General features: G+C 31.0%; 1 protein-coding gene across 6 annotated transcripts in view; it reads left to right on the top strand.

Moving 5' to 3' along the window:
* Nucleotides 1-18,043, top strand: part of LOC143075976 (uncharacterized) — a 48,031-nt gene extending 29,988 nt beyond the window's left edge. For 3 of the 6 annotated variants that reach the window (XM_076251585.1, XM_076251584.1, XM_076251583.1), the window contains 6 exons: nt 686-802; nt 1,590-1,727; nt 2,484-2,621; nt 5,034-5,051; nt 12,395-12,478; nt 17,736-18,043. In XM_076251585.1, the coding sequence (XP_076107700.1) occupies nt 686-802; nt 1,590-1,727; nt 2,484-2,621; nt 5,034-5,051; nt 12,395-12,478; nt 17,736-18,028 (788 nt within the window). In that variant the 3' untranslated portion in view covers nt 18,029-18,043. The remainder of the gene's footprint in view (nt 1-685; nt 803-1,589; nt 1,728-2,483; nt 2,622-5,033; nt 5,052-12,394; nt 12,479-17,735) is intronic. The other 3 variants (XM_076251586.1, XM_076251587.1, XM_076251588.1) reach the window with 3 other exon arrangements.
* Nucleotides 18,044-23,261: the final 5,218 nt, after the last annotated feature.

Raw genomic sequence — 23,261 nt, 5'->3', positions numbered from 1 at the left:
AGGATTTCATCAATCTTCATGAACTATTTATAAAACTTTATATTTGAGTTAACTTCATTAAAATCTATGAGATAAACCGGATTTGGTTAAATGCTGTATGTTCTCTTTTTTTAACCCAATATAGGTTGCATTTCTGTAAATATAAACAATGAATTTGTCCATAGGAACTCCTTTTACGGCTAAAACTGTACCACTTTTACTATGAAGTTTTGAAAAAAAATTATATTCTAGAATGGAAATTTCATATGCTCTTCTTTTTTTTAAAGGTCAAAATATAGGGCTGTGCAGCAAATTTTCAACGTATATATGCCCCGAACGTCTACGCGTTTAAACTTACATTAAAGTTCTATACTACTCCTACCTTAATTTAAGGATTTCCACAGACTTCAATTTTATCGCTATGAGTAACATTCTCAAGATATGTCTCTACGCGATAAAACATAGAGATAATATCTGAGAAACCGATACGTAAAAAAAAAATTAATCATCTATGAATATTATATATCTCCCCAAAAGAGGCCTGGTTTTGGAAACAACAAACAAAAAAGTGCAACCTGTATGTTGCCCTGCTCGAAGTGTTTTTTTATTATTATCATTTTAATTGTCGGGTTGCTGTCTGATTGAAATACAGCCCACTTCTAGATTTATTAATGAAATTACTTTAAACCCTGTTTTCGTAATTTAGACTGTAAAGATTTGATAAACTGTCGCCCGTATCCGAAAGAAAGTATTTGTCCAGTCAATAGTAGTTACCATGCTTGGGCAAATGTAAGATGCAGGATGTATTGTGGTTTTTGTATTGGTAAGTTATCAGTATACATTAGTTATAGAAATATCAAGACAGTACAAATGGTTGGGCGTATTACAACAAAACAAGGAAAGAAAACCAACAAAACGCAAGCAACGAGATTGGTTGAAGGTCAACAAATTACACTCCTTGTCGATTTTTATGGCAGGCACAGTGCTGTTTTGATAATATTGTATTAAAGTTATGACTATGAATGTTTTCTTTTTTTTTTTATCTCAAAATAATTTATAATCAATACAAGGTTACAATTAAGCGTATTGATCAATTATATAGACTTGTATTTAAGGAGTATAAACATTAATTCCCTAATTCAAAGTTTGAATCATGACTCGCATGTTTTTTTTACTTTTTCTGTGTCGAGATTGTATCGATTTTATTTTGAAAATTTAAAAAGATTTTCTTCTTAAGATGTTGATATAAGGGTATAAGACGGCATGATTGAAAAAAGTAGTATATACTTTGATTTTGCTTTCAGTAACAACGAATGTGATTTTTTCCTGGTTTGTTTATTTATTATCGTCTATTTTGACTGTGCCAGTGTTTTTCGCATCTATTGACTGGTTTTCTATAGATAATAGCTTATACTGTGTTGATTTTTATCGTCAGTTTCTTTTCGTTTGTCTTAAGTCAAATCTTCTATTACTTTTTCAAGGAATAAAATCTTAAGATAAAAAAAAATGTTGTTAAAGAATCAAGTTATACAACGAAAAATAGAGAATAGGATAATTATTTATGCAATATATCCAAATGTATTATAATAAGGACTTGATATATATTGCAGTCAGTACACCACCATCATCATGCGTCGACAAAATATCTAACTGTTATGAGTATGATGCAGATCTCTGCACGAACCCATTATACAGGCTCTTTAGAGAAGACAATTGTCAACTGTTTTGTGGACTTTGCAAAATAGCAGGTAATTCTATAATAATTATAGCTTTACTCATTTTAGGGTACACTAATTGTTCTGTTATAATTAGGGATGCCGCCGCGTACTTCCTCAAGTATTTCTCGAAAAGTCAGAATATGAAATATTAAAATATGATGATCTTACTTTTTATTAGTTTTGTGTATTTTCATCGAGTTATTAACACATTAGATTCCATTAATTTTGTTAAATAAGATGACTTCAGAAAATGTCTAATTATTCAAATTATCACTGTATTTTAGCACATAATAAATGTTCATTCCTAATTGTGAAATTAAAGGATCAATATAATTATGTGCATGCATGTACTTTTAACAATTCGCCATTTCAGAACCTAAAGGACTATGGTTAATTGCAGTGTTCACTATTTCCATGATGATATTAGCGTTACTTCTTGAGTTAAATTTGGACAATGTCAGCCAATTTGAACGTTTTATAGCTGTAGAAATTATTACCAAAGTCGCATTAGATTCTGACGACTTTCATCATTTGGTCCACATTTGAAAGGAATCAAGTCTGAAATATAAAATCTACAAATCCAGATAATGCGTTTAATGTGCGCAAGTTTCATATCGTCTGTCTGAAGTCAAATGTTCTTTAATTTCTCAAGAAATCAAATCTTAAGATAAAAACAAAAATACATGTTGTTACAGGATCAAGTGATCTAACAAAAAATAAAGATATGGTAAACTATTTATGCAATATATCCAAATGTTTATAATAAGGACTTAATATATATTTCAGTCAGTACACCACCACCATCATGCGCCGACAAAATATCTAACTGTAATGAGTATGATGCAGATCTCTGCACAAACCCATTATACAGGCTCTTTAGAGACGACAATTGTCAACGGTTTTGTGGACTTTGCAAAACAGCAGGTATTATTATACAGTCGGAGCACTTAGCGAACTCCATAATATTATTGAATTGGCTAAATTCGACTGCTTCATGAAAATCCATAATATTATGAGATTAAATAATATTTCCAGTAATATTATGCGTGTCCATAACTTTGAATATTATTGAATTATATAAGTATGCATGAAAAAATAAAATTTGACGTGTCCGAAAAACAATTTTTTGGGTACTGCTTACAAGTTCCGTAATTTATTAATCTTAAAATGCTATTTTTATGATCATCTACTGATTATATTCATCCAAAAATCGTTGCCTTCCTTACGTCATCATTTTAAATGCTTACGTCTTTAATGTCTTTTATCTGGAACAATATTTTTTACAAGAAAGACAACTCGTGTCGTCTTATAAGCCATTTTTTTGTTAAATGTGTTATCGTTCCTTAAACAATGAATAAATCGTCTTGTTGAAAATAAATGTAAGAAATAAGTGTGTCAGTTGACCTCGTTTAAAATACATTAGTTTTATCAGGGGGAAATGTTATAAAAAAATAGTACACATTCTTCAGAGGTCTTTTAAAATTATAAATGACTATATACACATTAGGTATAAAAACACGTTACTTTCGCATGGTTAGATGTCTTGATTTGACGAAATTTAATTAATGATCAGATCCACAACTACGATCAGCAGGATAACTCATTAAATGGAATCGTTACTGTTTCTAATTCAGTTAATCTTGCAGACCGTTCCAATTGAGGATTTCTTTTTGTCGAGTATCAAGTATCGAGTTATAAAAAAGTGAGGATCGAGTAACAAAAAGCGAGTATCGAGTGATAAAAGAAGCAAAAGATACTTTTCTATTTTCTATTTTATAGGAATGCATTGCAATCCATTGCAAAGAAACTTCATTTATTAACTGATATTTGCTGTAACTTTGCATCAATTTTAAAACTTCTTGAAATATTTCATAAAAAAGATACATTTCCATTTTATATGTATGCATTGCAAAGGAGAGTAATTTTACTTCATTTATTTGCTATTACTTTGTATCTGTAATACTTTTTGTTTGCCATTTTGTAAGAACTAATGTTAAAGTAATAAACTACAAAAACATATCATTCTTATAAATGCAGTAAGACTGTGCAAGACCCCTATGGGTAGTTAAGATCGCTAACACCCATCTCGTTGTGTCATAGCCAAGTACCTTATTCCTAGATGATCATGTGTCTACATTAAACTATCAACGAAGATACATTTATCAAAATAGTATGTAAGGTTGAATTTTCCAATCATTACAAAATGCTCAATGAAAATTAAAGAACCTTAGTGAGCGCGCTCACATATAACACGTCCCCACATTGTCATTTAAGAAAAAGTAAGAAAAAAAATGAATAAGAAAAAAAATGAATAATAATTTCCTGTCGAAATGCACATCTACATAGTATGTCCTTATTTTCTAAAAAGGTTGTATGAAATTCTGTTGTGTGGTTTCAGAGGAGTTACGATGACAAACTGTTGCAGTAGTACATTGAAGCAAATAAATTCAAAGGGGCATAACTCCTAGAAAAATAATTGAATAGTAATTTCCTTTCGTTGTGCACAACTACATAGTATGTCCTTGTTATTTAAAAAGGTTTCATGAAATTATGTTGTGTGGTTTCAGAGGAGTTGTGATGACAAACTGTTGCAGTAGTACATTGAAGAAAATAAATTCAAAGGAGCATAACTCCTAGAAAAATAATTGAATAGTAATTTCCTTTCGTTATGCACGACTACATAGTATGTCCTTTTTATCTGAAAAGGTTTCATGAAATTCTGTTGTGTGTGGTTTAGAGGAGTTGAGATCACTAGAAACAGGACTGACGGACTGACGGACTGACAGATAGATGGACGAGTAAAAACATTATAACCTCCGCAACTTCGTGTTACGTGGGGTATAATGATAGTGAAAACCTATGTAAAAAAATAACATTTTCTTTACAAGGATCTGAAAATAGATACAAGGATAGAATGTTAATTTTTCACATTAAAATTTTGAGTATATGAATTCGTAAGCAGGGAGCATTGACTTATGCCGCAAGGTAAGTTCCAAAGGCCTCCAAAACTACATGTTTAAAACAATTCAGATTTAAATAAGAAATAATCAACATTGAAACAAATATGAATTACAGTAAGGGACGACTTTAAAAAATCAATGAAGGATAAAAAACTTAATTCAAATAGTTTGGGGTGGGGTCAAAATTGCTGCAAGTTTTGTTTAATTGACATCGATTTTATATATATCCTTATTGGTCAATAATTTTTTCCCAAATTAAAGTAAGAGAGAGGTGGTAGGGGGGTCTGTGAAAAAAAAACTATATGAATTAAGTTTTTTTTTTATCCTACATTGAACTTTTGATGTCATCCCTAACAAGTGACCACTTACATTACAGGCTCCTTACTAGGGACAGGTAAGTTAAGTATATATATAGGGAGGTTAAACATATGTGCAGGACCGTATCCTGCCTCTAATATAGGACAGTGGCGTTACCACTCAGCATAAGAAAAACCAAGTAAAACTCTAATGAAAACGGGACTATAACAAATAAGCAGGTTATATGACACAATTAAAACATAAATGGTACCCCAAAACACTCAAATCGAGATTTGAGATATCATTAAAGAATTGATTTCACAACAACGGTAAAACATGTGCTAATGTTAAATGATCAAGTTCTTCCAAAATATTAAATGACTAATGCACAATTAACTTACACCTTAGTTTTTCCATAACGGACAACAAAAAGTATAAATGTAATAAAGTTAAAGTGACACTAGCTACAAGATATATAAAAAACTAAAGTAAGATTTGTTTTTGTTCAAGCAGTAATGAAAGTGAAATAGTCAAATAATAATTCGCTTTTAGCAGCCAAAAAGGTTCAATTTTGTCAAATTAAGCGAAGAAACATTGATAATTATTCATTCACTTGCAAGTGAATTAGTCGACCCATAAATCCGAATTCATGTGAACTTCAATTTAACCCCTTGCTAGAGATTGACAACACATGCATTGTATGTGTACTAGTTATTTAAAGAAAAAGAATGTCAGCAATGAAAGTGAAACTACGGTAAATCATTTGATTACTGATTCAATCTATATAAAATCTTTCTTATACGGTTAAAAACAATGACAAACATATATTTTTAATCTATAAAATGAACTCAAACAGACATAAACAAATCAAATTGCACGTGTTGGTTTAATCTATTCATATCTTTATTCATGTTTACATCGCTTATATGGTCATCTGAGGTCAAATCGATAGTTAATTAGATGGCGACTCGACTAAAATACACACGAAACTAACATACACATTATCTACCCCATGCTCTGTAAACTGTTTATTTTAGATTTTTGGTAGTTTGGATAAATGTTTTACATTATTATAAATCAAATATGAGAATTGGAGTCAATTCGGTGACCACGAATTTGACAGCTAGTGCCCCTTTAATTAAAGCAAATATTAATAAAAATAAATAATTTAAAAGTAAAACGACTACCCTTTGCAATGCATTCTTATAGAATAGAAATGTATCAAATTTATTGATATTTCAAGAAGTTATTTAAAACCTTAAGAATTAGCAATAAAAAGATAACTCGATGCTCACTTTTTGCTACTCAATACTCATTTTTTTTATAACTCGATACACAATTTTTGCTACTTGATACTCACTTTTGCTACTCGATACTCACTTTTTATAACTCGATACTCACTTTTTTTAACTCGTTACACACTTTTTGCTACTCGATACTCACTTTTTGCTACTCGATACTCACTTTTTGCTACTCGATACTCACTTTTTATAACTCGATACTCACTTTTTACAACTCGATACTCACCTTTTATAACTTGATACTCACCTTTTACAACTCGATACTCACTTTTTATAAATTGATACTCACCTTTTACAACTCGATACTCACCTTTTATAACTTGATACTCACTTTTTATAACTCGTTACATACTTTTTGCTACTCGATACTCACTTTTTGTTACTCGATACTCAATTTTTACAACTCGATACTCACCTTTTATAACTTGATACTCACCTTTTACAACTCGATACTCACCTTTTATAACTTGATATTCATCTTTTACAACTCGATACTCACTTTTTATAAATCGTTACACACTTTTTGCTACTCGATACTCACTTTTTGCTACTCGATACTCAATTTTTACAACTCAATACTCACCTTTTACAACTTGATACTCACCTTTTACAACTCGATACTCACTTTTTACAACTCGATACTCACTTTTTATAACTCGATACTCACCTTTTATAAGTCGATACTTGCTACTCGACTAAAAGTAAATCTCGTTTCAATTCTACTTATGTGTGTGTGTATATTGGGTAAGGTGGGTACATAAATTCAATTACACATACAACGTATTTTTCCGGTCACAATCAAATTCGAAATGTTTCTTTTCAAATCCTGTGAAATTTTTTTTTTTTTTCTGTAAATGAAATATCTTTTTTGTTGTCTTACATGTAAATAAAAATTATATCTTGGATTAAAAATCGAGACATCAAGACAGAAATTTAAAAAAAAACACAGCCTACAAACATAGGCAGGTAGAAATTAATGTATCACCAATAAATATTTATTACGACGTCGGTCAATATTTGATGATAGATACACCTGAGTATTCAAAATAAATTGACAAAAAAAAAGACAAACATACCAATAATAGAACACAATACACAACACAGAAAATTGAGAATTTAGCAACACGAACCCACAGAAACATTGGAATGATATCAGGTTCTCCGGAAGGGTATTCTGATCCTGATGTGGTAGCCGTCGTGTTGCTCTTGTTATTACAAAACCGGTAAGTACTCTAATTCGGTAGGTCATATGCGTGAAAAGGGAAGGAGATTTAGTTATGAAATAAGGAACATATCCGATATCATCTGTAAAACGGTTAATCCATAACGATCATCTATCATCTACAACATAACACATTTAATAACCATACTCTATCGATGTACTCCTCGATTCTATTACACAGTGCATTAATTTCAAAGCTGAGCAATGTGTCATGGCGGTTGAGTTACACGAAACTTTTTGGTTAGGTCGGGTACATTCAAATAACGGATTATTCGAAAACAAATAATCCAATAATGTGTAGTCTTATTGTCAAAGAAATATACAAGTAAATTCACTAATCTATTTATTAGAATTCCATTCCAGGGCACTATTTACATTATATACAGTTTACAAAAATGCATAGTTCAAATATTCATTGGCACAATTATTTCACACCGTATTACAAACGGATTTTTATTACACTCCGTATAAAATAGGCAACAGTGTCAAGTACTGAGCACACACAAAACACCATGCATAGTGTCCAATACTATGCGGACAAAACCATGAAACAGTGTCCAATACTGTGCAGACAAAAACCACGCATCAGTGTCCAATACTGAGCGGACAAAAACCTAGCAACAGTGTCCAATACTGTGCGGACAAAATATAAAGAAACAATAGTAATTCCGAATCTATCAGTGATCTGCCAAGATGTATCTAGAAATTGAGTCTACCCCAGAATAACAAAAATCTGAGCCTTATATAGATATTGCCACCAACAATGCACCAACTATGCACCAATAATTTGACCTAAATTCTACTTGTTTATCTGACCTAAATTGCTTCCAAATATGCACCAAAAATGCACCAACCTATTCATACATAATAAAATACTAGCTACTTAAACTAACACATGCTAAAAGGCTATGACCTCTATGAAATCAGATACATTACAAACTATATACTGATAACTATACTAGCTATGATATAAAAATAAAATGTAAAAGAATGAAATGAATTACTTTAGCAGATAAGAGAAATATTGTCATATTTACACTCTATCAAATGCACTGATTCGTTCATTCAAATAAGGCAGTCAATGTTGAAGTTTCGACACCATTAAAACTCTGGTTCATGGACATCTTTGAAAAACTAAAGCTAATGATGAAGAATTGTGAAGAAGGCGTATTTTCTTTGGAAAAGTGCTACACAAAGTATATTTTCGCGAAAGCAACATACTATCCGTATATACATTGTACAAGACAATCCATGCCCTTACATTACACCATAATGAATATTATGGTATCCCATAATTTAAGATATATCATGAAAATCAATAATATCATAAGATAGAACAATGTGTGAATTATTAATATCACATGTATAATGAAATCAAATAATTTTGGAAATGCTAATAATGCATCAAGATATTAATAAATATCGTATCGGAAAGTAAACATCGTATGTCGATGGTTTTCTGAAACTAAAGATTGACTAGTACTGAAGAAGAACGATTTTATTGGAATATTTTTTTGATTCGGAAGACGTATCTATCATTTGGTGGTCTCATTAGATAAACACTGGCAATGTTTTGAATTTAACATCAGTAACAATTAATTTAAAAACAAACCATTTATCCGTCATTTCTTTTACTTTACAAAAGAAATCATAACTTAATAACAGGAAAAAGACACCCAGAGGACATAAAAACCAACAATTCGAAATAAACTGACTACGCCATGACTAAAAAAGAAAAAAAAACACTCTGAAAACAGTACACATTACAGAAGAATAAAAAAAACGTAGCAATTTTCATCTATCATCTACAACATACCACATTTTATAACCATACTCGATGTACTCTTCGATTCTATTAAATAAGAGCATTTATTTCAAAGCTGAACAATGCACCGAATAGTTCATTCAAATAAGGCAGTCAATGTAAAATTTCGACACCATTCAAACTCTGGTTCATGGACATCTTTGAAAAACTAAAGCTAATGATCGAAGAGTTTTGAAGAATAAAATTGAGAAAGGAAATGAGGAATGTGTCAAAGTGACAACAACCCGACCATAAAGCAGACATGAAGGCTTACTTTGGTAAAGTGCTAAACAAAATATTTTTGTACGAAAGCAACATAACATCCGTATAAACATTGTACAAGACAATACATGCACTTACATTACACCATAATAATGTTATGGTATCCAATAATCTTAGATATATTATAAAAATCAATAACATTATACAATAGCATAATGTGTGAATTTATATTATGAAATCAAATAATTTTGAAAATGCTAATAATGCATCAAGATATTAATAAATCGATCATATCGTGATAATGTGGCAATAAAAGTATTTGATTTGATTTGATTTTGATAACGATTTTATTGGAATATGTTTTTGTTTCGATAGACATATCTATATACGTACTGGTACGTTAGAAAGTGTATTGGTACTAGTACGTTATAAAGTGTATTGGTACTGGTACGTTATAAAGTGTATTGGTACTGGTATGTTAGAAAGTGTATTGGTACTGGTATGTTAGAAAGTGTCTTGGTACTGGTAAGATAGAAAGTGTATTGGTACTGGTACGTTAGAAAGTGTATTGGTACTGGTATGTTAGAAAGTGTCTTGGTACTGGTAAGATAGAAAGTGTATTGGTACTGGTACGGTAGAAAGTGTATTGGTACTGGTACGTTAGAAAGTGTATTGGTACTGGTACGTTAGAAAGTGTATTGGTACTGGTCCGTAAGAAAGTGTATTGGTACTGGTACGTTAGAAAGTGTATTGGTACTGGTCCGTAAGAAAGTGTATTGGTACTGGTACGTTAGAAAGTGTATTGGTACTGGTATGTTAGAAAGTGTCTTGGTACTGGTAAGATAGAAAGTGTATTGGTACTGGTACGTTAGAAAGTGTATTGGTACTGGTACGTTAGAAAGTGTATTGGTACTGGTACGTTAGAAAGTGTATTGGTACTGGTCCGTAAGAAAGTGTATTGGTACTGGTACGTTAGAAAATGTATTGGTACTGGTACGTTACAAAGTGTATTGGTACTGGTAAGTTCGAAAGTGTATTGCGACTGGTACGTTAAAAAGTGTATTGGTACTGGTATGTTAGAAAGTGTATTGGTACTAGTACGTTATAAAGTGTATTGGTACTGGTACGTTACAAAGTGTATTGGTAGTGGTATGTTAGAAAGTGTATTGGTACTGGTATGTTAGAAAGTGTCTTGGTACTGGTATGTTAGAAAGTGTATTGGTACTGGTACGTTAGAAAGTGTATTGGTACTGGTACATTATAAAGTGTATTGGTACTGGTACGTTATAAAGTGTATTGATACTGGTACGTTGGAAAGTGTATTGGTACTGGTATGTTAGAAAGTGTCTTGGTACTGGTCCGTAAGAAAGTGTATTGGTACTGGTACGTTAGAAAGTGTATTGGTACTGGTAAGTAAGAAAGTGTATTGGTACTGGTATGTTAGAAAGTGTATTGGTACTGGTATGTTAGAAAGTGTATTGGTACTGGTACGTTATAAAGTGTATTGATACTGGTACGTTAGAAAGTGTATTAGTACTGGTATGTTAGAAAGTGTATTGGTACTGGTACGTTAGAAAGTGTATTGGTACTGGTATATTAGAAAGTGTATTGGTACTGGTACGTTAGAAAGTGTATTGGTACTGGTATGTTAGAAAATGTATCGGTACTGGTACGATAGAAAGTGTATTGGTACTGGTACGTTAGAAAGTGTATTGGTACTGGTAAGTAATAAAGTGTATTAGGACTGGAACATTGTACGTTAGAAAGTGTATCGGTACTGGTAAGTAACAAGGTGCATTGAATCTGGTACGTTAGAAAGTGTATTGGTACTTTACCTTAGAACCAGTAAAAAAAATGTATTGATACTGGTAAGTAAAAAAGTGTATTGGTACTGGTACGTTAGAAAGTGTATTGGTACTGGTAAGTAAGAAAGTGTATTGGGACTGGTACGTTAGAAAGTGTATTGGTACTGGGAAGTAAAAAAGTGTATTGGGACTGGTACGTTAGAAAATGTATTGGTACTGGTAATTAAAAAAGTGATATGGGACTGGTACGTTAGAAAGTGCATTGGTACTGGTAAGTAAGAAAGTGTATTGGGACTGGTACGTTAGAAAGTGTATTGGTACTGGTAAGTAAAAAAGTGTATCGGGACTGGTACGTTAGAAAGTGTATTGGTACTGGTAAGAAAGAAAGTGTATTGGTACTTGTACGTTAGAAAGTGTATTGGTACTGGTATGTAAGAAAGTGTATTGCGACTGGTACGTTAAAAAGTGTATTGGTAATGGTAAGTTAGAAAGTGTACTGGCACTGGTATGTTAGAAAGTGTATTGGTACTGGTACGTTACAAAGTGTATTGGTACTGGTACGTTACAAAGTGTATTGGTACTGGTACGTTAGAAAGTGTATTGGTACTGGTCCGTAAGAAAGTGTATTGCTACTGGTATGTTAGAAAGTGTATTGCGACTGGTACGTTAAAAAGTGTATTGGTACTGGTATGTTAGAAAGTGTATTGGCACTGGTACGTTAGAAAGTGTATTGGTACTGGTAGGTTAGAAAGTGTATTGGTACTGGTACGTTAGAAAGTGTATTGGTACTGGTACGTTACAAAGTGTATTGGTACTGGTACGTTAGAAAGTGTATTGGTACTGGTACGTTAGAAAGTGTATTGCTACTGGTATGTTAGAAAGTGTATTGGTACTGGTACGTTACAAAGTGTATTGGTACTGGTAAGTTAGAAAGTGTATTGCTACTGGTACGTTAGAAAGTGAATTGGTACTGGTAAAGTAAGAAAGTGTATTGATACTGGTAAGTAAAAAAGTGTATTGGGACTGTGTTAATTTTTTATAATCAGTTTTAAATTGGTTTCCAAATATTTTGTTTTAACATTTTAGCAACAATTCCTTCAACAACACCATCAACCCCTGTACCAACGACAACGATGAAGATACCATTCAGACCACCAACAACCATTGCCGGTCAGTATTACATTTTATATCTAAATGAAGATGCTTTGATTAAAGACCTTTGTCATAAATTTTCACTTGACAAAAAAGGTCAAAGGGGTCTTAAGATTTGTACTCTGTCTGTCTGTCCATCCATCAGTCTGGCTAATCATTATTCCACACTTTTGTTTCTTCATGCTTGAAGATTTTGATTGAATATTTGGTGTATTTTCATACGCCTGTAAACATGCTGCATCATAAATTTAGAACGACTTATCCAAATTTCATTGTTTCTAAAAATGGTCAAACAATCTGTATACTTTTTGATGAAAATAAGATTAGAACTTTTTGAGTTTTAGAACACGGGGTTGTTTTTTTCACACTTTTTGAAGATGATTCTTTGATTTTTTGTAAAAAAAAGAAGGGGGAGGGGTTTTCACATGTCGTGCCATATCACAAAAACGATTTATGATTATTGCTTAAAATCTACACACTTCTTAGTAATATTAAACTAAAGATCTGTATACTTTTTGATTTTGATTCAAAATTTTATTTTAGAAATATTGAGTTTTTTTGTAAAAATAAAAGGTTTTTTTTCACATGTCGCGCAGTATCTCAAAAACAATTTATGATTATTGCTTTAAACTTTAAAATTGAGAAAGGAAATGGGGAATGTGTCAAAGCGACAACAACCCGACCATAGAGCAGACAACAACCGAAGGTCACCAATTGGTCTTCAATGTAGCGAGAAACTCCCGCACCCGTAGGCGTCCTTCAGCTGGCCCCTTAAAAATATGTATACTAGAACAGTGATAATGGACATCATACTAAACTCCAAATTATACACAAGAAATTGAAATTAAAAATCGTACAAGACTAACAAAGGGTTCATATGTCTGGCCGTATGTCGGAATCTATTTATAATTATTGCATAAAAATTCACACACTAGCCAACAGACGTATCAAGCCCTCATGGCGCAGCTGTTTATTATTTAATCATGACAAGTTGCAGGTTAATTTCGAATTTTGTCACAGTCTGATGATTTTGTGTACATTTATCCTTAGACTTAAAAAAATAACTCAAATAATCAGTTTATGCACTTTTTATGCCCCACCTACAATTTATGCCCCACCTACAATAGTAGAGGGGCATTATGTTTTCTGGTCTGTACGTCCATTCGTCCGTCTGCCTGTTGTACCGTACGTCCGTTCGTTCGGCTTCAGGTTAAAGTTTGTTGGTCAAGGTAGTTTTTTATGAAGTTAAAGTCCAATCAACTTGAAATTTAGTACACATGTTCCTTATGATTTGATCTTTCTAATGTTAATGCCAAATAAGAGTTTTGACCCCAATTTCACGGTCCACTCATCATAGAAAATTATAGTGCAAGTGGGGCATCCGTGTACTTGGGACACATTCTTGTTTTCGTCATGCTTGAAGATATTGATTAGAATATTGGTATATAGTTGTTTAATGACAAGATACAGATATAGTACAAATTTTGTTTTGGTTTGATTACTTTATGCAGAGTAATGGTCTTACAAAATTGTCTTCTTGATTTGATATTTGTTATATAGTTTACACGATGACAAGTTATAAATCAAGTTAGAATTTTGTTCCAATACAATGAATTTTTAACTGGTTGGGGGGACTATGTATTCCCATGCAATACTCACTGAGAATGCTTGTTAAAGCTGGTTTTACATAGTGATAGGGGAGTCTGTTTGTATCTACAAATGCTCCTAAAGCTCTTGAGAGAATTTAGTCAAACTTTCACTTTCCTTTAATAATATGATTTAAGTTTCACTTCATATTAATTTCATTTCTTGATCTGAATGATTTATTTGGTTTAATTTGGGGTCATATCTGTACACAATAGCGCACATGTGTACCTTCCTCTCCTTCTACACCCTAATCATATTTTGATGAGAATGTTTATGATATAAAGCTATCATTACCTATCTGTTTTTTTGGTCTGAATTAGTTTTGGGGTTTCCATTTATATTTGTTGATCTCAGATATTGTTAATACACTTGATGTTTATTTTTCTTCTGTAGCTGAAAAACAAATTGGAAATGATATTTCATATATGGATTTTTCTATGCTACACAATTTTACTTGTAGAAAATTTAAAAAAATTGAAGATTTTAAATTCAAAATTTTCAATTTCCTTTAATTTTTTAAACTCATTTCTGTTAGAGAGATGTGTGCACAACTAAAACACCTTAATAATAATAAATCTGCAGGTTTAGATGGAATTGGTCCCAAATTTTTAAAGCTAAATGCAGGGATAATATTGCCATAACTTTTCTAATAATCAAAAGTATAACGTCAAATCATTTTCCACAAAAATTAAAACTTGCAAGAGTAACTGCTATACTTAAAAGAGGTCCCAGATGTTCCCTCCAATTATCGTCCAATTTCTATTTTAAATACCATATCTAAAAATTTTGAGAGACATGTATGTACACACATAACACAGTTATATGAATTCTTTAACAATAAAAAATTGTTATATTGTTAAAATTGAGTATGCAAGGTCATTCATGTCAAACAGCGCTGACTAAACTTTTTGATGAATGGTTAAAATATTTAAATAATGGAGAAACAGTTGGTACTGTCATGGAAGTATTATATAATATAATACTTCCATGGAACTGTGTTTTTAGATTTCAAAAAGGCTTTTGACCTTATTAAGGTAGCACAATACCTCCAATTCCCCAGTTTTAAAATGCTGTAACTTTCTTTATAATGCTTGAAAATTTATAAAAGTGGTATCTATGGATAGCTAACAGATTACTCTGTCCAATTAATGCAATGTTAGTATTATACAACAATTATGTAATCAATTATAATGATAACTGTGTCTACAAAATTTTACAACAAATATCCACTTTCAATTGAAATTAGCTTCTTCATGGATCCCTCGAGAGGATTGATTTTATTATATGTTGTTCCTTGAGCCATTATCTACAAAATATTGTCTCAGATTTTAGATAGAATGTATAGATAAAATTTTACACCTAATCATACATTAGCTACTTTTATGTGGTAAGGATGTTTACACTAATTACAAATTTATGAGAGAATTGAATAAGATAGCGTTAATTTGAGATACCCTTTTGAAGCTTCTACTGTGTTAATTAAGATAAGGTTAAAATTTCTTGTGTAGCTAAAGAGATGAAAGGGCTAAATTCATTCAAGTGAACTGACCAAGATTTTGCCATTAATTGCATAATAATTGATTACATAATGATTGCAAAACAAAAATATTGCATTCATTTAAAAGATTATTCTTTTATCTATCTTTATATACCTCTTTTATTAAGTTATAGCATTTTAAAGGTTGGGGATTGGAAGTAAAAAAATGTTTGTATTGTGCTAACTTAATCATGCATGCCATACTTTAAGAAAAGTTAAAATTTTATCATATCGGAGAACATATGATAGATTGGATAAATCATATTTGTCTGAAAGACCACAAGTAGATCAATACGCTAACATTAAATCTGATAGATTGTGTGTAAAATATGGAGTGAATCAAGAATCTATTTTAGGTCCTCTGTTATTTTAAATTTAAATAATTGATTGACCACTTCATGTTTAACAATCCAGCATGGATTTATATGCTGATGATTCAACATTGCATTTTCAATAATAAAAACATTGAAAAAATAAACAAAAATAATCAGGATATTGCAAAATGATTTAAATGCTATACAATTTGGTGTAACAATAACAGTATGAAAATTTAAATGCAAAAAACACAAAGTCTATGAAATAAGGTTAAAAACAAAAACTTACACAACTATCAGAATTATGTTTTACCATCAAGGAAACATGTGTTGAGAATGGTCATTCTTTCAAATTACTTGGAATTGACATTGATGAAAATTTAAGCTGGGAAGATCATGATGATCATATATGTAAAATTATCTCCTCTAAACTATCACTTATGTATAAATTAAAGTATATTTGCCCATACACACAGGGCAACTACTTTATAATGAGTATATTCTACCCTATATAGACTACTGTAGTTCAGTTTAGGGAAATTTATTACAAAAAGATTCAGATAGAATCATAAAACTTAAAAAAAAGAGTAGCAAAAATTATACTTTAATGCCATATTTCGGTTCTTCTTATTTTATGTTTTCATCTTTAAAATTGCCATTTTTACAAAGAGAATAAATAAACAACAATAAATTCTAATGTTTAAAATTGTAAATAAACTAACACCTGATTACTTAGCAATGCTAAATATTAATGATGTGCAACACCACAACTTACGATCTGTCTCTAATAATGATCAATTTGTTCCAAGACCAAATACAATTTTTTATAAAAAAAATCTTTTCATTATTCTGCAACCAAGGCATGGAATAATTTACCACTCTTAATAAAAAAAATGTTGTAATGTGGATTTATTCAAGAAACATCGTTATAATCATTTTCTTAGCTGTCAATATATTTTTAGAAGTTACTATTAAATGCTGATGAAGTTATATTAATTTTAAACAAGATTATGTATGTCATTTTCTATTTTAATATGTTTATGATGCATTTAAATGGTTTTTAATGGTAACTCGTATTTAAGTGTATGGATCTCTCTGACATTGTACCGCAAGGTAAAACCAGGTTTAATCCACCATTTTCTACATTTGAAAATACCTGTACCAAGTCAGGAATATGACAGTTCGTATTTGATGTGGTTTGTCATTTGATTCTGCCATGTGATTAGGGACTTTCCGATTTGATTTTCCTCTGAGTTCAGTATTTTTGTCCACAACCAATGTTGTTGGTGGTTTTTTTTTTTTACTGAATCATGGCTGGGTTTTCCCTAAGCAAATCATGGACTCTACATGGTGCAGGTCAGGTTCCTTTTTGTAATATTTGTTATTTGGTCAGAATCATTTTTGTCAAGTCTGCAACTTTTATGTCTCAAAAGCAAGACATATTGATCATAGATTGTCTTGTCAGTGTCAGCATCATCAACATTTAGGTTCTGTCTGTGGTGAAGTTTAGTAAGACATTAATAACTCCATGGAATTTTTCAAAATTTGGACAGAAGCTTGTTTATAACCGAAATACGGTATCCAAAGTGAAATTTTGAAATGTTTATTTTCATATCCGTATTGTAAACCATCAATTACTTTGTCGAACCTTCCAGGTGGGGATTGTATTTGGACATCCACCCTTAGAAAAATACACATTCAAGTTTTAAAGAAAGAAACAGCTTCGGTTACTTGTTTTGATTTTACATTATAAATCAAATCATTGTATTTATTATAGTTGAAAGATGTACAGAGTGGGATAACTGGGTGAATTTGCACACACCAGATGCCAGTGGTGATTCAGAACCTATTGCTGAAGTAAAGAAACACTCACATATTTGCATTAATCCTATGAAGATTGAATGTCGAACAGCTACAGGTTCCACAGCCGATGACCTAGGACAAATAATTTCCTGTGACCTTTGGAGTGGATTACAATGCGACAATATGAACCAGTTTGACCCAAATGGGTGTGCTGACTACAAGGTCAGACTAGGCTGCTTGAAACAAACCAGTGAATGTAGTGAGTAGTATTTAAACAATCCTTTGATTAGAAATATTAGGTTGAACACTACCTTAAAAATAGAGAAAAAAATAGTTTCTTTTTATAAACTTTATTAGTTTTTAAAACACAATTATGTATTTTAGATTTTAAAAAGATTTCCACCCAACACAACACCAATTTCAAAGTCCCATTTTGAGCCATGCTTGCAAAACAAAGACATGAAATTAAAGCTTTAGGAAATATTTTTGAAATAGCAACTAGGTTGTAGAACAAAAAATAACAATGTTGTTTATAATGTATGCAGATTCTTATTCTTTTTTATTTATAATAATGAATGTTTTAAGGTGCAATGTAACTCTGTTACAGTCTGTATAGCAATGTTGTATACTTTTCTATAATATTAAAAACAGAATCACTCAATCAAATGTTTTGTTAATTTTATTAATACTGGGTTACAAATAAGTCCTACATATATAATATTTAACCATTGTATCTTTTAATCTTTTGGTAAAAGCAAACATTTTATAAACAATACCATACCTGTCAACTGGCAATCTGTGAAGTAACCAGCTCATCAGACTGACCCAGGATTTCATCAAATCACCTGTTTTCACTACATTTTAGTGCAATGAGACTTCCAATGTCTAAAGCGCTAAGTTTTCCTATGAAATTCCAAATCTATCTAATGATGAAACACGTTTCTTCAAGACTGTTACATTATATTGTTTTTGAGTGGTGCGAGTTTGATAAAGTGATGCAAGTTGTAATAATTAGTGAGTGTTTTTGAGTGGTGAAATTTGACCATTTGCTGAGTTGTCATAAATTGTATATATAATTAAATATACAAAACCATGCACTTCCGCCTGCTTACAAAATGTAGACAGTAATGAAACAGCTATGGAACTTTATTTGGAGTTGAATTATTTAAGCTACGCTAGTTAGAGCAATTACAATATGAAGTTATAAAGTACATTGTACATAACATACACAAACTATGATTATTACCCGTATATAATACTTCAGGCGATCGTTGGCTTTAACAGAAACAAACCGGCTGAACTATTTTGGTCCACAAATTTAATATAGTATAGACATACTGTATGTTTATAAATAATATTCACACACAAATAGATGAACAAATTGAATGTTTCTGATAATCACCAACAAATTAATTATTCCTAAACAGTTGTAGTACCTCAATTTACACCACCTGGGATTCCAACACCATCACCCACATCTGGTAATGGTGGTAAACCTGTTATCATTAACACTTTTATTTAGTATTTTTCAAAAATTCTGATTGATATTCGTATGTGTAAACATCTATGGTGTAACGGAGTATACATCGATCTCACAATTGATACGATATTCTCGCGCTCGTATGTCCTGTCATCCAAAACATATACAACTAACTGGAATGTTTGCTTTTAACTTAGTTTTTATCCAATATTCACAATATTCACATTCCTTTCGTATTACAATTTCACAACATTGTTTTCAATGTTAACATATCGCACGATTAAGACAAACTGTTCACGTCTGCAACATAAGACGGAAAATTTCACACTAAGTTAGCCTGATTCCCAGAGATGATATGAATTATAGTTTTACTCATTTCATGGCACACTAATTGTTCTGTTATAATTAGGGACGCCGACGCGTATTTTTCCAGTATTTCTTGAAAAGTCAGAGTATCAAATATGAAAATATGATGATCTGACTTTTTATTAGTTTTGTGTATTTTCATTGAGTTAAACGTACATTAGATGCCATTTGTTAAATTATATGACTTTAAAATCTGTCTAATTATTCAAATTATTACCGTATTTTTACACATAATAGATAATAAACAGATACATACATAAGATGCCAGTTGTTAAATTAGATGACTTCAGAAAATGTCTAATTATTCAATACTAGTAATTACCGTTTTTTTGCACATAACAAATGTTCATTGATAACCATGGTTAAATTAAATGAACAATATATTATGTGCATGCATGTTGGTTTTTTTAAAAACTCCCCGTTTTGTTTGTACTCAAAAATGAAAATAGCGTCACATCATTGGCTGAATTTCGATTGTTAAGGACAATGTAAGCCAATTTTAACGTTTTAGAGTTTTTGAAAATATTACCCAGAATGCATTAGATTCTGACAACTTTCATTATTTGGTCCACATTTGAAAGGAATATAGTCTGAAATATAAAATCTACAAATAAAGATACTGCTTTTCATTAACCCGAATAAGTCAGTCGCTTTATTTCAAGCACTTCGATCACTAATCGTAATTATTCGAGTAAGCTTTTTATGAGCGTAAAAAAAATCGAGGTTTATGATTGTGTATGCCAAAAACGCATTTTGCCTACATAGGACTTACCGGTTTACTCGAATAAAACAAGTTAAAAGGCAAAAAAGTACAAAATTAAAGACCAGTGAGGACCAACATTCCGAACGATAGCGTAAGAACCTGATATTTCTAAATGGATGTGAATATACTCTATAGTTTTATTATTATTTTTTGTTTTTTATAGATGTCACCACTATACTACCACCAATATCAAGACGAGACAATGAAGAAGAGGGCATTTTTTTGCTTTGATGCTTACCTAACATTTAGCTGATAGTAAATACAGAATTGGAATTAACATAATTTTGAGTGAATGCAAGCCATATCACATACATTTATGTTAAATAAATGTTCGGTCATTTTGAAAGGGGAACATATTTTACTCAGCCACAGACAACCCATAGACATTTCAGGGTTTTGTCATGTGCAAAGTGCGTGACATTCGGCCAACACACGATATCAAATATAATATATACATAACTTTATTTGCAAAAAGTAAAACCCACATGGATTAAAATGCAAACTTAAGAGACATATACACAAGAAACATACCCTACATGAATAAAGTTTTAAACAAGTCAAGTTAATATTAATAATATATATATATGTATAAGTATCAAAAATAAGGTCCACACCTTATTTTAGCAACTCCATGGATTGCTTTATATAGGATACAACAGTAGACAAAATAACTTTTTTGGAATCTAAATAGTTTTAAGTTTAAAGTTTGATTCAAGCTAGTAAAAGTTAGGGTATTGGGTTTTAATTGCATTCAACGCACAAATCATGTTCTAATAATTTTAAAGTGCCAAATAATCGTTGAAAATCGCAAAAAAACAATACAATTTTATCTTGTAATTATCAAGATATTTGCAAAATACTGTCTGTTTGTCATTTGCACACCTGAACGATTTAGTAAAACAAGCCACTAATGCCCTCGTATTATACCAAACGGAAATGATGCACAGTGGGTCACCTTGATAAAATACTCGTATGAAACAGATCAGCTCGCAAAGTAAAATAACAGATTTGATATATACCAGTGACAACTACCAACCAAATCTACATTAAGAATATTGATATATATTTATCGAGGCTTGATGATCGCATAAATATTTTTATCAATTTTTAAAACTAGAAAAGTATTGCAAAAACTTCCATAAGCACAAATTAACCTCTTTTTTTAACTACTTGCATGTGCATCAAAAAGTGGAAATAGTTATTAATTAGTATATTGATGGTGACCGCGTAATGGTAAAAGCAGAAGTAGAACTTTGCATGTGAAGTTCAAGGCGGAGAAACGGCTTTAAACCACGTGCTTTTAATTAAGTACACTCCTCACACGTGCTTCCAAAAGGTGACAGAGGACTTAACTTGTTGAATAGTTGTTAGATTAAACTATGTGTTTTTTCTGGGCTACACAACTATAGATGTTCTTACTGACTTACCGACGGACTTTATTTATAGCAGCATTTCAAATTGTATAAGTTTATTCTCCAGATGATGTGAAGAATTTGATACTTTCAGTCACAGTAATCTGCTTCACTTGTTTAGAAATTTGAATATGTATTGATCAAGCTTTTTCTTTAAAATGCAATACTGGATAGACTTGTAATTAATCAGTATAAGTATATATGATTAACATCGAGTTTCCCATAGTCCTTAGACATAATGTAAAAATATTGTGATATTCTAATGTTATATCATGTCCCAGTATTTTCCCACATTATGATGAATTTAGGACAGAAAGTCACAGTACAAAAATTCACAATTCATTTTTTTTTATTTTTTTTAATTAAGATAACATTTATTTTCAAAAATCTTTTTTGTATGTTTTCTAGAACTTTATATATATGGTGGCAACTTTGTAAACAAAATTTATTCTGAAAAAAATGGATAATGAGAAAATAATTGTTAAGATAACAATTTATCAAAGTCATGAAAGTGGCTTGGCATTAAAATGGTTTCATGGTGCCAATAAATATATCTTTTGCATGCATACAATTTGACAAACTTTTCATTACTCAAGGTTCATGAACAATTTTATAAACTGTGAAATGAATATATGCAAAAAAAAAAAAAAAAAAAAAAAAAAACAATATCTCAAGAAATTTTTCTCATATATGTATTCAAACAATAGTAAACAATTAGTGTGTTTGACTTTTTTCCTGTCAAATTTGTTACTTTCTGTCCGTTTACCATATAAACAGCATTGTATTCAATGTAATCTATGTCTGTGTCCTAAATCACAGGCCTATAATTTGTGTTATTTGAAAATAAGATATAAAACCTATATTGTAGAAATATAAAAGCAACAAATTTAGTAAATGAGTTAAAACATCTAGGAGCATTTAAAATTACAACAAACACCACTGAAATAAAATCTTTAGAAAAAGGGGTGTGCATTTCCAAATAACTTGTGTCCTAAATCCAAAATGTTCTGATCACAACAAAAATTTGTTTTCTTAGATAACAAAATTTTAACATACCGTCTTGAAGGTTTAGAAAAATTGACATTTGAAAATTAAAGCAATGACAATCAAATAACCAAACAAGGAAAATATTAATCCTTTATAACAGTCCGTAATTTGAAACCAGGGTAAACAGTGGCTAATATCCCTACACTCAGGTAATTAACAACTTGGCAATGCAGAAATGCCACCTGTTTTTATAAATTGTTGAAAATTATGGTTAGATTATTAATATTATTAGATAGGTATTGTGAATACCCGGTGTTATCTTGCAATTTTATAACATGGAAAAAAGCCCTACCGTCATATGTTGTCAAGATTTTAAGCAATTTTTCACGTACATTATTTTCCTCGTCTCTATGAAAAAAATATTAGTAGCTAGAATATAGTTTAACCCCATTCCTTTTTTTTTTTTTCTTTTGAAACACAAAATTAATACAC

Source organism: Mytilus galloprovincialis, chromosome 5 (assembly GCF_965363235.1).
Source record: "Mytilus galloprovincialis chromosome 5, xbMytGall1.hap1.1, whole genome shotgun sequence".
Classification (NCBI taxonomy): Eukaryota; Metazoa; Mollusca; class Bivalvia; order Mytilida; family Mytilidae; genus Mytilus; species Mytilus galloprovincialis.
This window is presented reverse-complemented; position numbering and strand designations above follow the sequence as displayed.